Below are 16,062 nucleotides of genomic sequence, written 5' to 3'. Positions count from 1 at the left end.
ATGGGATACTTCAAAAGGGCCGTATGATACATCTCGGAGCCTTCTTAACTGCAGTATAACGTGAATCTTCTCCTCCTGAAACCCTTCGCAGGCTCAGAACACTAAATCAAACTTGTTTATTAAAACAAAACCGGACCCCGAGTATCGGACACGAGAGCTGGGCGCTACTGTCCCATTTTGTGCTGGATGACTCATCTGTGATTTACAAGGGTCACGCGGTGTGCTTTGAAAATTTTGGCAGAACTTTCAGCACTCAGCTGCCCGATTCACTGGTATAAGTACTTAACATACCACGCATTGGTTTCTTATGCTTCCAAGTTTTTTTTTCCTCTCAAATAAAATGTATTAACCATTATTGAGGCACTGTGGTCCAGTGGTTTGTAACCAAAAGGTCACCAGTTCAAATCCCACCTCTGCCATTGACTGACTCACTGCGTGACCCTGAGCAAGTCACTTCACCTCCTTGTGCTCCATGGTGCAGATGAGATGTTAAATCAATGTCCTATTTTAAGTGACTCTGCATATAATGCAGTTCACAGCCTGCCTCTGTAAAGCTCTTTGTGATGGTCATCCACTATGAAAGGCGCTATATAAAAATAAATATATTATTATTATTAGCTGCATATTGATATCAGTTGCAAGCCTCTGTGTAGCCCTGGATACTGAGGCTCCTGTCAACAGAGCATCGGCTGCAGTAGCAGCTCTCGACGCCTGTTTGTGTGTGGCTCACAGAGTACAGCTTTTAGGTATTACAGTTTGTGTGTATATCTGTACATAAAAATACTAAGCTAAGCAACATGTTAAGAACAGTATTCTTACCTCTTATCAGCACTAGCTATATTATCACCCCTGCCCCCCTTTATTCTGTTCAAGGCGTTTTTGTTCTTTGTATTTCAAAGAAAGAGCATTTTAAAGCATTGATTAAGACTCCTTTAAAGGGGGGGCAGTGATAATGTCAATAATGCTAAGAGGAGGTCTGGTGGATTTTATATGGTTAGCACCACCTTAACACTGTGAACATTACAGCCAGTTTGAAAGGGGTGATCAGGGTGCCCCTGTTATAAACTCTCAGGGAGTGTTTGCTAGGAAATGGCCAGCACCTGGTAGTTCTAGGAAGAGCACAGCCAGAGCCCTTGTCAGATCCTCCTGTGTTTCTTTTTGAAATGTCCTAAAAGCAGTGAAAGTGATATATGGCAGGCAGCAATCTGACCCAGCACTCATGAGAACTCCCTCTTCCTACTGTTACAAAGAAGTGAGGAAGCAACAGTCACATGAACATGGCTGGAGATTCTTCAAAACTTTTAGGATAAGTCACCCCCCCATCAGTCTAACAGAGCGAGATCCAGACACGCGAAATGACCTGTTTAAATCACAGGAACGTCAGTGTGCATGTGCGACGGGCTGTGTTGTGTGATACACTGTCGTTACGGATTCTGTCCTGTCCGCTGTCACTGAGATGAGGTTAATGCAGGCGAGCACGGCTCTTTTGCATTGTGGTTAGGGTGTTAATGCAGGCGAGCCCGGCTCTTTTGCATTGTGGTTAGGATGCTCGCTTGCAGCGCAGTGTTGACCTGCCTCTGCCCTGCACATGCACAGAATGAATTTTCTTGTATCACCATTCATGGTATTGAAATTGTCCTACAGCACATAGCCATTTGAAGCAGGATTTGTTTGGTTCATAGACAGCATTCCAAGATGAATTATTCCTGTCTCCTCAATAGCAAGATCTTTTAAAAAAACAACTCTTTTTGGATAGGCTTTTTAAGAGACAACGTTAATATCTGTTCATAATGGTTTAAACAAAATCCACACAAAGCTCTCTCAGTAGAAATACGTATGTCTGTGGGCAGTGATTACAGTGTGCTAGAAGATGTATTAACACTATAAACAACAGAACATTGTCTTTGTTAAATCTTTATTTGATTGCAGATTCATTTAGAACTTCGCACATGAATGGATTGGGGAAAAAACAAACAGACAGGGAATGTACATTTATTGTCTGCTAGTGGAAAGCAAATGGTCCCTGGGCAGCAGATGTAACTAATGTTGGACAATTATAACCCGGTAGGTCACTTCTCTGGCCCTAGGGACAATAGTTTTCCATTGCTGTATATGGATCAGTCCTATATTGACCTTATCGTAACCTTATCTTTGGAACCTCGCGGCACTCCTAGGTCCCAATCTGAGGTAGTGTAGAAATATATGTAAAAAATATTTTTGTATTCTGTTCTCATGTACACTCAATGGAGTTCCTTCTTCAGCTCGGCAAAAACGATTCACGCTTGACAGGATTAAGGTCATAATTTAGAATTTTGATGATACCGTATCTAAAGTATATCAGGACACAGACCCTGTGACGCAGCTGCATGTATATTTAGCTCTATGCTCAGGTTTGGTAGAATGTAGTAGAAAAGCCTACCTCAAGGGCAAGGCTGTGTCTGTCCTAAATAACTGAGCTGATGTCACTCCCCAATAAACCTTCTGAAATGTCAGTGTAAAGTTCCACCTTCAAAGTTCCCTTGTGGAATGAAGGATGTTAAAACTCTACATTCATAAAATAGACTGTCTGTCCCAATCTGCTCAAGATAAAGCATTAGGTGGTACTACTGCACAAGGAGCTCAACGCAGGGACATGACAGCACACACTGCACACAAAGGCAGAAAAGAGATCTATTCTACTTGAAGTAGGACAGCACACACTGCACACAAAGGCAGAAAAGAAATATATTCTACTTATGAAGGTTTGGAAGTTTTCCTTATGAAAAGTTACCATTTGCAGGTTTCCCGTGCTTTTCCCATGGTTATCCCCAAGCTAGACAGGTTGATTAATATGCTTCACCATACCTCACAGTTCTTTACAATGCTTACCTATGCTTGAACATGTTTTCAATGTGCTTTATATACACTTTGCTATGCTTTTACTGTGGGAACCCTTTACAAGGGATGCACCTCAGTTCTGGTGTATTCCCTTCACCTGACTTCAAAATACATTAAATGAAGATTCCTCTGACATGTAGCTCTGCATTTTTATGGGTTCAATTTAGATGCATGGGATTTGTATTGGTGTAACAACGTAATGTTAGAGAGGATAAAGTAACCCACGTCTCAGATCAAGCGACTCAACATACACAATAAGATAGGATGGCATTGTATTGTTACTGTTTGTATTTTCAATGTTACAATGCTTAACTCAATACAAAAATCATGCAAACAACAAATCTTTACAGAGAGAAAATATTCCAACATGCTTTATTAAAGATGTTTAATTCCTAAATCAAATTCCTGTTTGCTCATGGATGTTGCACACCTAAATGCAGTCTGGTCAGATCCATTTACTTGCATTTGGAGAGGATAATTAATGTAATACATAGAGTTGTTCTGAAAGCCTGGAGAAACAACAACCGTCCCCTGCCTGTCCTGTCTGTGCTAATACATCAGGTTAATAAACCCGGACACGTCGTTATCCAGTGTTCTCTGGAAGCCCCAGTGTCAGATGCTGTATCACGCTGCTCAGATTCTTCAGTCTGACTAACCCGCTAATCCTCCCTCTGTTTTGTGTTCTATTCCTGTAGCTGTGAACTATACGGATACCAAAACATCAGGCTGGAAAGCAAGCAGGCGGGTCAAAATTTAGACTGTGGGCGAGTTCAGCCACTGCTCTCATCCTTAGAGCGTTGATCTGATCACTGGCTGATACCCTCGGAAGGAGTAATAAAAGGGCACTGGTGTAACCGTGCCTCACCCCAGTGCATCCGCACTCCCAGGACAGCAAACATGAGAGATCAGGGAAAAACAAGAGGGGATCAAGATTGTGAAACACTGGCAGCCTGTTGCCAGTCCTCAAGACAGGGTCCTTTGCTTGACATTGACAAACTGTGCTCTGTGACCTCCAAACATTCATCTGGTCCCGCTGAGCTGGTGAGTCACACCACGGATCAGTAATTAAAAAAACAAAACAACAACTAGGAGATGGTGAGAGAGTTAATTATCTGAAATGAGCCTGTTAATGTGTCAAATGCCTGTAGCCTTGTGAGGCTGACATTTTCTTGGATTTTTTGTGACTCAGCTTTGATTCTGTTTTCTGCAATGCTAAGGATAAGCAATGCATCATGAGTTATTTTCTGGTAGTTAGCAGAACACATGGAGAGACTGTACTGACGCAGTACCAGAGATTAAGAGAAGAGCAGTTACTGTTCGATATAGTGCTTGTTGCTGATGGCACGGAGTTCCCTGCTCACCGAAGTCTCCTTGCTTGCTCCAGTGATTATTTTCGAGCGCTCTTTAAGGATTACATGAGGGAGTCCAAGGCCAGCGTGATCCACCTGCAGGCCGTGTCCTCTACTGGGCTCCATCATGTGCTTGATTTCATCTACACCTCCTGGCTGTCCCTTTCTGCCGAGACTTTAGAGGACACCTTGGAGGCAGCCGGGTACCTGCAGGTCTCTGAAGCCATCGGGCTCTGCAGTCAGTACATCACCAACAACCTGAGCCTGGAGAACTGTTGCTTTTTCGCCAATGTTGCTTCCAGGTTTGGCCTTCGCGATGCACTCTCTGCTGCAAACAGATACATCAGCCGCAACCTGTGCAGGCTGCCCCAGTGCAGCTCGGACTCCGAAACACAGCTCGACCTGAACCCGGAGTCCATGATGGCGGTCGTGGGTTTGGATGACATGCCCAGAGTCACAGAGCTCCAGCTACTTGTTCTGGTGCTGGAGTGGCTGAAGAACAATCCGCTCTCCGTCGTTCACAGCAATCTGTTACTTGGCAAAATTAGGTACGGTCTCATCCCGGTGGAAGAGCTTACAAACCTTTACTCCCAAAATGCGGTGCTGCAGACTGCCTACATAAAGAGCCTGGTTTTAAAAGCAATGCGTTACCACTCCTTGAGCCATCAGCAGCCCCTGAGCCAGTGCACACAGAGCACCCTGCGGACCCGTAGGAGCCAGGTCATTCTGCTCGGGGGAGGAACCCTGAGAGACGGGCTTGTAGGTGAGGTTCTGGCTTTTAATCCATACCTCAAGACATTCAGAGCCATCACAGACCTCAAAAGGAAAGTTCAGAACCACTGTGTCTGTGTGGTTGGGAATTTTCTGTACGTGTTGGGAGGCGAGGTCGTCCACGTTAACGACAATGAGAAGCTGGCTACCACGCTGGTCACTAACCAGGTCTGTCGATACGATCCAAGGTTTAACAAATGGTTGGAGACTGCCGGGATGATCGAAAAAAGGGCAACATTTTCCTGCTGCATAGTAGACGACAACATATTTGCCATTGGTGGTAGGAATGGGAACAATTATTCGCATTCTTCAGTGGAGGTCTATGACATTAACACAGACAAATGGGAGAAAGTCAGAGACCTTCCACAAAAAATGCACGGCCACGCCTGCACCGTGTACAACGACACCATTTACATTTCTGGCGGCATGCATGAAAATCACAGGGAGAGCAGCAAAGAGGTGTACAGTTTCAATCTACTTGACGGGCTGTGGAAGAAACAAGCAGCCATGTCAATTGCACGCTTCGGGCACCAGATGGCGACAGTGAAGGCAAAGATCTTTGCGTTTTTAGGAATGTACGAACCCTTTTGTGATATAGAACAGTACGACCCAGTGGAAAACCAGTGGACGAGGTTACGCCCGGTGCTGTATGATCGGTTTTGCTACGGCATGGCTGTCATTGACAACAGCGTTTTAATGATTGGTGGAAAGAAGTGGCACGATTCTCAAGAAGTGGCTACCCAGAGCGTTGTTGAATACGATGCGGACCGCGATAGCTGGAAAGAAGTTTGTAAACTGCCCTGCCCTCTCTATGGATTGCAGTGTGCTGTGCTGCAGCTTCTAGATGTTCCACATGCTTAAAGGACACTGCACACTTTCTAAAAGGAGTGCTAACCAGTGTATTTACCTGGTATTAGCTTCATTCACCTTATGAGTGGTATTTCTATAGTGCAGAGAATCTTTTGGGTTTTCACTCATGTAGATATGCAAATATTTCACAGACAATGCTAGAGATCAACTGCTTTATCCTGGTGGCTGTGCTGTAAGTCACATGGTCTGATTGCAGCTAGATCATTGCAGTAGAGTTTGACCTACAACACCTGAAGTGATTAGGTACAGTATTTTCACACAGCTGTATAGCGTGTCCTTGAAATATCTGCATATTCCAATTTTTTATATTCCAAATTAATTTTAAACCCTTGCTTAGCATTGCTTTAAAGCAATTTAGACAAGTAAATAAAACATATGCAAAAAAAGAAAAGAAAAAAACCATAGAAACAAAACCAGCAGAAGCACTGGACCTGAGAAATGTTTGCTTGGTGCAGGGAGGGTGGTGCAGAATGATCAATCACATTTCCAGTGCTCATGCTCACCATCCAGAGTCTCAAAAGCACTTTTCTAACAGAGAAGATGAAGTTGAATTCTTTATTTCTGATTGGAAAGGTTTCCCGAATGGATAGTGAAGAGAACTAGAGCCTAGACGCTGGCTGGCTAGTTCAGTCCTGCCTCCCTGTACATCTGAGCAGGACAGCGTTGGAAAAGGATCCCATTTGGTTTCATACTGGATCGTTGTGAGAGAGCGTTCACAGCAGAACCCTGCAATCAGCAATGTTGTAATGAGGAGAGGTGTCGCTCATTTAAAGAAGGACCAATAAAAAAAAAAAGGTATGAGGAAATACAAGGCATAGGTGTTTGTGTTAAGGTGTTTGTATATTGATCCTTGTTGTCATTGTTAAAAACCATGCTAGTGTTTTATTACAAGGGAAACAGGTTTGAACAGAGATGCTAAAAAATGAAAGGGCCTAAGACTATGTAAGTGTTAAAGTAAGTGCTGATATTGGGGGGTTAAGCGATGGCCATCTACAAATGAAGAGTCCAATATTATTTTCTTTTGCAAATAATATGTTAATATGTGCAGTATATTTTTTATTACTGTGATACAGCTGCTATGATGTAAACTAGATTAAAGACTCTTCTCTCGCTTGTGCTAGTGCTTTTGCATGGGTTTAAACAAGCAATGGTTGGCAAAAACAGAACAGAATTAGAGACGGATTGAAGCTGAAAGTGAAGTAGGAACACAAACCATGGGTACTTGTAGAAGTGACTGCCTGTTCCACCCCCCATACAAACATCATTTACAGTAAAGGACATGCACACAATATCACGAAACTAGTAATAAAACACGGTACTTTTGTTATTAAATATACAAAATGTAGGGAGTTCATCTTTGATTCATTTGTGACCACAAAATACAGTATCTGTCAATGAGAAACAGTGGAAGGACATCATACTAGAATGCCTGAATTCCTCAATTGCTGCATCACGTTCCTGTCTGTATCTGAAAAGAACACAGTGCTAAAATGACTCTAACCCTGTGTGTGCATGTAGGGGTTAATGAGCAGCACTGTAAAACACAATGCCGTGCTTCTAGCATGCACAAACACAGTCCACCAGCTCTGCAGCTGTCCTTGCAAAGAGGTGATAATCTCAGCGCTTCGAAAGGTTAATGTAGTTAAACCCTGTTTACACAGCAGAATTACATCAACTTTACATGTGACAATAACAGAACTATACAGTATTCACACAGAGCACAGACAGGGAGAGACACCTGGGTCAAAATCACACTTACTCCCGATGGAGCTGTCAATTGCACAGCAATGTCATTATAACTGAGAAACCAGTGCACCAACACAGAGGGTCAACAATCGCACAGTACCTGAAAGATTAAAAACACCTGTAGAAATCAGAAGTTCATCGGGTTACAGTCGGATGCAATCTGAGGGTATGATGAAAGTCTGGTGAAAACTGGAGCACAATCAAGACAGTGATCATGTTCACCATGTAGAGTGTGACAGACAGACGGAGGGGCACAATTAGCACATACAGGTCCATGTCTCTTTGAATGAGAACCCACAACAGGAGTCACATATGCTCTTTAAGCCTGATCTCTGCTATTAGCTGCTGTGTTGCTGCTAATATTTCATGTATTATGCTACTATCATGTATTATGCACTTTCCACTGTATTTAAAGTATTATGCTTTTTTTTTTACTGTATATATATATATATATAGATTTTACTGCGTATCGTATAATGCTTGTGAAGTAGAAACACTGCATTGCTTTTAATAAGCAAGCGAACAAACTGTAACAAAAGCGGCTGACACTGAGCATTATTTTCTATTATGTATCAGCGCCATCTGCTGGGGTCTAGACGGAACTGCACGTGACTTCAAATCGCAATGTACGAACAGGGTTCAGATTCTTTGCAGGCAAATAACTATTCCAATCATGTGCAGCCTTAAAATATATGGACACATTTACAAATAAAACACTTCTTAAAATGTAGCCCTCTACTATGTTGATCATGTTTATACTGGTGTGGCTATGAACCCAATACTACTCCCTCTACTACTGTGTGTGCAACACTTTGTTTAAACAGATAAAAAGATTATGAAAAGGTACATCTCAGGGATCTGACGAGGATTCTTAGTCCTTCGAGAGCTTCCCTCTCATTTTCCAAACACAGCACATGAAACCGCTGACGGAGCTGCAACGCTACCAGCAGACACTGGGAATTTTACCAGTTAGGAGCCCCTGGCTTATTTCTCTTCTACTGAACAAAATATTTTGACTTACCTTTTCAATCCATTTGGAGATGGTGCAAGACAATGCAGAAGCCATGCATCCACACCCTCTTACTGTTGTTAAGTGTTAATGCATGCCTCATACATATGAGCAACATCATTTGATACAAGGGAACACGGGATCAATATGGGTAATTAAACACACATGGATTTCCAGGGCTGAATTCAAAACTAATGAGAACTCAGATGATATTCAGGTGTTACTCATTATGAATTTGCAGCCATTATTTTTAAGTGTTACCCATAGTACCATTGGCCTGTAATTCTAAAAAAAAAATCTACATGTTTAACACTCTAATAACTATTAACACCCCTAATAAATATCAGTAGAGACTGAAACAACAGAGAGCCACACTGCTGGTCAATTTCTGTCATTTCCCCCTGAAGACACACTCCTCATAGAAGACAGGCAGTGTCACAGAGATGGAGGGAGGGACAGCAGGAACAGCAGACAGGCAGAACCACACAGAACACACAGGGAGGTTTAAGAGCTTAAAGTTTATTTACTCCAGTTATAACCACATGTGCTTAAAAGCTGAAAACCAGTACAATAAAAACGTGTAATACAACAGACCCCTGAAAGGAGGTCCAGGGGTCATTCAACACAAATGTTAAGTACAACGTATAGTAATCCCATGCTAGATTCAATAATGCTTCAAATGCTCTTTATCAAGGGATTTTTAACATTTCAGCTCTCACAAGCATTAACGCAGGCCTTCGCTTGAGTAAAGTGCAGGCAGAAAGACTGTTGCATAGCAACAGAACTTTATGTTTGTTTGGTAGTTTTAAAAATAGCCTTAGTCTTAATACCAACTCATCTCAACATCCGGTGACACACATCCACAGGAGAGAATTATTACTCTTGGTTTCCTATATCAATAGATTTACTTTTGGTCCAGTAAAATAATACAGTACTACAGAATGCAAAGTTTATTCTGTGTTTTTGGCAGCTGCAGTTCAACCTCACATATTAAGAAAGTCATGCATTACATTAAGATCTTTTTATTATTTATATTTTTACTCTAAATATGTATATATTATCTCATTTTTCAATATGTATAAATATATTACACTGGAGCCAGAAATCCATACAAATTTAGGAGCACGCTATTACTTTTGAGAACAAAAGGCCACTCCCTTAAGTGTCTGTGCAAATTTTGCAAAAGCACTGAAATCGATTAGAAAATTGAAAACATTGCTATGGGTTAGTCTTCTTAGCGGATATCTTGAGACAGGGAGCCGGACAAGACGACATTTTACTGGAATACAACTTCTGAAAACAACATGCAACAACAAAAAGAGTAAACTAAATCAAGCCTGAAAAACTGATCAGGACTCGTTGAAATTAAACGAACGACAGCGTCCTTCTCCACAATGTTTTTTCCCCCCCTATGGTTTGTAATAAGAGATTATATAGTGATATTTGTAAACAGCATAAATTGTAGTTCATGCAAATTAAGTAACAAGCTGACCAGTCAAAAACATACAGAAATTAAGGTTTGTGTCGGATGAGAAAAACAAAAAAACAAAAACACAGGGTATCATGTGACTCTCACTCAATCAACGGAAAGGAACAATGCTGCCTGCTCTGTGAATAAGCAACATACCCATTGAAGTGGTTCGAGTTATCGGCACACAGGCAGATTAACAACCATTTTCAGACAAGCCGATGCCACCCAGTCCGAGTGGGCAAGGTTCTGCCACCTTTAGAAAACTTTACCACAGTAAAGCTGCACAGTAATGCCGCCATTCTCCCCCTGCTTCACCCATGGTTATACTATGCATAGCTAACCCAGTTTACTACGGCTTGCCATGGTTTTTAATGTGCTTTACAATGCTTACTTCTGCCTTGCCATGCTTTCACTGTGCTTTATTATACTGTACTTTGCGCAAAGCTTTTAACATGGGAGTCTTTTCGAAGGGCATGAACTCATGCACTTGCTCAATCATGAACCGTTTATTTTATTTTTTGGCAGGTTTAACAAACAGGTAAATTCTACAGAGTTTAAACGCAATGGAATCTAGCACGGCTGCTGCTTCGCCATTAAAAAAAAAAAAAGACCCAATCCATTGATCTTATTAGCTGTCTTGGGAAATGACAGGTTTATGTAATACATAGATATAAATAAATGCGCATATTCTATTCAAATAAACGAGGCTCTTTATTGCAGAATGAATGCATCACCACCGCCCCCCCCATGCTAAAACAGCCAAATTTAAATTCCCCGTCCCAAAAGGTAAACACGACCTAAAAAACTAGCTATTATCAGTCATTAAATCTTTTTTTTTTTTTTTTTTTAAATGTGCGCAACAGAAACATAGAAGATCTGTGTTGAATAATTCTCAAACTGCACACACACTTGTTTAAAATAAATAAATAAATACATGACATTCTTCTCGGAGCATTCTATCCTGCGAGATTCCAGATCCTTCCGTGTCAGCTGAGCACAATCCAAACCAACCTGCTGCTGTGGTGGTCCAGCTGACCCCTGTTAAAAGCGTTTAGCATGTGGCATGTACCGTCTTGAGGCGGCTGTGCTTTTCCTGTGTCAACCACAGTGTAACAGTGCAATCGCCCATGGCTTGTGCCAGATCCCATCTGTGGTATCTCATGATATCATGAGCAGAGGTTACAAAGAAAACCTACAAGCAGCTTCTACAGTCAGCGGTTACACTGGAAATGTACAAGGCGTGAAGCTCTGCTGTCATTGCCGTGCCCACGGATGGGACAGCAGTTAACAGCACACGTTTTTGCACCTTTTTATTAAAAATACACGAGCTCCTCCACTGTAAACACTTAGAAAAAACAAAACCGTGACTGCAGGACAGATTGAAGAACAGCATACTGTAGAGTTGCGCTATGGTGGGTTCCAGCCCAATTGAATTGCTGTTTAATTAACAGTTGATAAAATGCTCTTATTTTACATGGTAGGCTCTATCTCATAGTAACTCTGCGTGGCCTGAAGCACTGGAACGTCTTGCTCCAGTTTGCTGTCTAACAATGTACTCCCCACCCCAACATTTTATTACTGTTAAATAACATAGAAACAAAACACCAGTCCAAATATTGTACCATCACTGCCAATGGCCTCGTGACCAAATAAGTTGAAACGCTTGAAAATTGACAAATATAATAAACAGTACAATATGTATTACACAACATAAACGTTAAGGATTGATGTCCACGTTCACGAATGGTTTGTGGATGGCAGCCAGGCCTGCAGTCTGAAGGCTGTGGCGGTGGGCACGCTTAGACGTGAGTTTCAATGTAGGAGTGGGTGTGTGCCAGGGGCGGTGCGTGGGAGGCTGGGTCAGAGGAGCCGTTTACAGGGTCTTTAGGGGCACTGGTCTGGCAGATATCTAAAACAAGCTCAAGGTACACTTGTTTCCATTCCTGAAACTCTGAGGAGGTCAACTTGGGATTGTCCAGCAGCTTGTCTATGATGGCTATTTCTCCCTCTCTAGCCTAAAAACAGAAAGAGATAACAACACGCGTGTTAAAAACAGCAGACAGCAGCCGGAACCTGGAGCAGCCTCTCTCCTCCTGGTATTCCTCTGGGTTCCTGTTTATTTTATTAGTTTTCTTTCCCCCTAAGACACGAGAGGGGAATGGAGTGGCCCACAACGTCTACAATACCAGTCCCTGTGGGTCTCTAAATCAAAACCCCCTGTTGGGATGAGCATGGGTGTAGCGATTCATCATGTATTGATGAACTGGGATCATTTCTTTATATGATAGAGTATCTTCATGTATGTATCATTTGTGTTGATTATTTGTAATCAATTGGGGACCTAGATCTGTATGAACGCAAGCATGCGTGCACATTGATATTATTCAAAAAAGAAAAGAAGCACGCTCATGTGTGTACCGTTTAAAATAAAAAAAATAATTCTCTTGTAGAGAAAATGGTGCAAGCTTGTAAATCTGTTCCCTTCCCTTCTCATGGTAGTTATATGTGCAGAATATTCAGAGAGGCCTCACACCACACAGCAGCAAGGAAGTGTGAAAAGTTCTCAAAACAATTGCCAAGGCACAGGCACAAAGCCAAGACTCAGACCACTTCTCAAAAATGCAGCCAGAACCCGCCCCCCCCCCCCACAAAACAGAATACAAACCGGACCAGAAACACAACAAAGAAAACCGTGACCAGAGCACAGAAGCACAGCCTTTTCCAACCAGATGACAAACGCACAGCCAGAATCTGACCAAAGCACATACAGTATGCACAGCCAAAGAAAAAAACAAAAACAACAAAAACCTGTCCAAAGCACATCGCAGCAGCACTCTCACCAAAACATACAAGCACAGAACCAAGACCTGCCACAGCTACGTGAACCGCTGTAACTGAGCAGTGAATGCATCAGGATTCAAAGAAATGAGAGGCTGTGTGAAACATTTCTAATCAACGGGGCTACTGGTACTGTATCAGGCACTTCCCAATAGCACACTGTGAATGTGTTTGCTTGAGCATGAACTTCTAGATTCAGCCAAGTTTAAAGGATCATATTAGGAAAGTTGCCTGCTGTAAGACTGTATGATATCGGATTATTTTAATATTCTGGTTTAACTATGGTTGGTAAATGCATTTACAGAGAGCACCGTGCTCCCTCGATATGCCACCAGTCGATAATTCACTAATTTAGTTCACTCACTGTTAGCTAACTGACAGTGAGCCCTATTTGTTCCTGTAACTAATTCACAGTTTTCATTATAGGTACACCCTGATGCATTCCGATAGCACTGCCCGTCTCAGCCTCAGTAACGACTCACGTTTCACAGCCTCCAGTCTGAGGAGCCTCCTACCTTTAAAGTGCTCCTGAGAATGCGCACCCTGTGCAGCTTGTCGTTGATGACGGGGTCGTTGCAGCGCTTGATGAAGGACCTCTTGTACTCCAGCTTGGTGGAGAGCCGGTGGTCTCCTATGGGGGATAGGCTGGCTCGTTCCAGGGCCCGGTACAGATCCTGCAGGGAGTCAGCCGGCTTCTCCTCTTCCTTATTGCTTTCTGGGGGAGTAAAAAGAGAAACTGACGAGGCTTTGAAGGCAGAACGGGTGCAGAGATCACCCGATTCACAAGAGCAATCCAGGGGGAGCCTACTTCTCTCTATACCGCTTTACACATATAGCTTGTTTCTATTCAACACATTTTGATGTAGCTTGGGACAAGTTAATAATTCTCCAGCTGGGGGGTGGGGGGTCATCACACATCGATGAATCATGACACTTTGTGATATACTGTATTGCAAAATACAGGTGTGCATCACTTGTGTTGTGATACAAGATCAATAAGAACAGAGCTCACTGTATTTCACCAAGTGGTTCTTGAATGAAGGAGAAGTGTGTCTGATAATTGGTATGAATAGATCCCCCCCCCATCTCATCTCATTTTCATTTTTAAACAAAATAGTCAATTTGATCTTATTATGCATCATATAAGTAGCTAATGTGGCTCATCACATGCATCATGATCCATATCGCGATACATAGTGTGTTCTGACGCGAGTGTATCGTGATGAGTGAAGCTGTAATTCTGCATGGTAGCACGGACCTGCTTCTTTGATAAACTTGTTTTTCACTCAAATATCCTGTTCTGCCCTCAGTATTAATTACCAGGTCCGACTTACAAACCACAACCGGCAGATACCACTCCACCAGACTAGGGTATAAACCATTAAGCTGGCTCCACATTTAGGATGATGCCAGGGCTTGTGGTGCCAAGAACCAGCTGGTGTGCAGCGTGATGATCAGTGCAGCCCGCAGGTCTCAGGCCATCCGAACGAGGATCAATTATAGAGACAAATGACTAAACCAAACCACAGCTTGCTGAGCTTCCTGCTCCAGTAAAGCAGTCCCATGCGGCAGTCACACACCCACTAGTTGTTTATTATTACACACAGCCTGGCTCTGTCGAGTTGGACAGGCTGCTCACACTGCATGCCAACATGTTCAATGCAGAGCCTTCTGCAGGGAACAAAATCAGAAGCAACTATCCACTACTTTCATGGCAGATGCATGTGGGACAGCAGTAGTGGAGGAGATCAGTTTCATTAGCCCCATACCTGCTTTTTATTAGAGAAGCCACTGAAAATGACCAGGTGTCACTGAAGGACTTTCAAACATTGGGCCGACTGCAAGCACTGCCAGCAAGTTCACATTATCAATGACAATAGCCTGTATGCTTTGATAACGCAGTTGTAATATTAATAATATAGCACGGTATATAGACACTAAGCAGCAATTGTTAGTTTACCTGAACTATTTTAGCAAAGCAGACCCCTAAAAGAAGTCTAGTAAAAAAAATAAAAATAATAATAATAATGATAACACCACCACTCAATATGCCAAAACAGTCTAAAAATAAGCCCATGTGTCATTTTTTGCATGACTTATTTCCATATAACACACTCCTTATTAGCAGGAGGGCTGTCTTTTAAAAATACTACGAAAGAGGTTCACAAAAACTGTTAATTAGCTCCATGAGTTTGCATTAGGCATAACTGGTCACCAGTGTATTAATCAAGCTGACATGCAATTGCGCAGCAAAAAGCCCTGCTTGTTTCAAGAATGCCCAGCACATCACATTCCATTTGAAACGGGTAAATAACTAACTCTAGGAAATAAAAGGAGGCACAGGGATTTAAACAGAGCTCTGGCTTTACACAAACCCACCATGTTAAAATGTCAAGTCTCGTTTGTGAAAAGCAATTTGCAATCCAGCTAATTTAATCCTAGAGCTACAGAGGAAACTGGAAGGCAAACGAGGGAGTCCAGAAAACACGCATTTACTTGTACAGCACAGAATGCTGCTGCCGTGAAAAAAACGCTTATACACACTGCATGCACCCACAACTACCTTTAGAAAAGTGTCCCGTTGAAAAAGCACAGTAAAGAGTAATACAGCACAGTAAAGAGTAATACAGCACAGTAAAGAGTAATACAGCATAGTAAAGCCCAGCTAGCTTTAGCAAAGGATAATCAAAACTTGTAAATGCATGAGAAAACTAATATTACAAGGCATATTGATTTTAGATTTAAATGACTAGATAATAATAAAAAATAATCTTTATTTTTATATAGCACCTTTCATAGTGGAACACCATCACAAAGCGCTTTACAACACATGAGACCAGGGTGTGTGAACTATGCATCAGTTGCAGAGTCACTTATAACAACGTCTCACCTGAAAGAGGAAAAAGTTAAGTGACTTGCTCAGAGTCACACAATGAGTCAGTGGCTGACCTGAGATTTGAACCAGGGACCTCCTGGTTACAAGCATGTTTCTTTAACCACTGGACCACACAGCCTCCTGTAAGGCTGGAAAGAATACTCCCATTGCATAGCTGTGCTGGAGACTACATGTTCCTCAGTTAATTGTCATCTACTTGTGATGACAGAAGAGGCTTTCTTCAAATGCCGCTCTG

General features: G+C 42.2%; 2 protein-coding genes across 14 annotated transcripts in view; one reads left to right on the top strand and one right to left on the bottom strand.

Moving 5' to 3' along the window:
• The window catches only part of cnksr2a (connector enhancer of kinase suppressor of Ras 2a), a 124,381-nt gene that overhangs the window by 7,745 nt on the left and 100,574 nt on the right, over positions 1-16,062 (bottom strand). For 12 of the 13 annotated variants that reach the window (XM_041232975.1, XM_041232972.1, XM_041232974.1 and 9 more), the window contains 2 exons: positions 13,447-13,646; positions 9,122-12,108 (listed from right to left, as the gene is read on the bottom strand). In XM_041232975.1, the coding sequence (XP_041088909.1) occupies positions 11,893-12,108; positions 13,447-13,646 (416 nt within the window). In that variant the 3' untranslated portion in view covers positions 9,122-11,892. Of the gene's footprint in view, positions 1-9,121; positions 12,109-13,446; positions 13,647-16,062 lie in introns of those variants that run through there. The other variant, XM_041232973.1, reaches the window with a different exon arrangement.
• Positions 3,559-6,977, top strand: LOC121302776 (kelch-like protein 34). Its single transcript, XM_041232976.1, has one exon. The coding sequence runs from the start codon at positions 4,110-4,112 to the stop codon at positions 5,856-5,858; it is 1,749 nt and encodes a 582-aa protein (XP_041088910.1). The 5' UTR covers positions 3,559-4,109; the 3' UTR covers positions 5,859-6,977.

Source organism: Polyodon spathula, chromosome 30 (assembly GCF_017654505.1).
Source record: "Polyodon spathula isolate WHYD16114869_AA chromosome 30, ASM1765450v1, whole genome shotgun sequence".
In the NCBI taxonomy this organism is placed as follows: domain Eukaryota; kingdom Metazoa; phylum Chordata; class Actinopteri; order Acipenseriformes; family Polyodontidae; genus Polyodon; species Polyodon spathula.
This window is presented reverse-complemented; position numbering and strand designations above follow the sequence as displayed.

Excerpts from the sequence above, each read along its gene's own strand:
- LOC121302776 (XM_041232976.1), top strand. The coding sequence starts at position 4,110 with ATGAGTTATTTTCTGGTAGTTAGCAGAACACATGGAGAGACTGTACTG.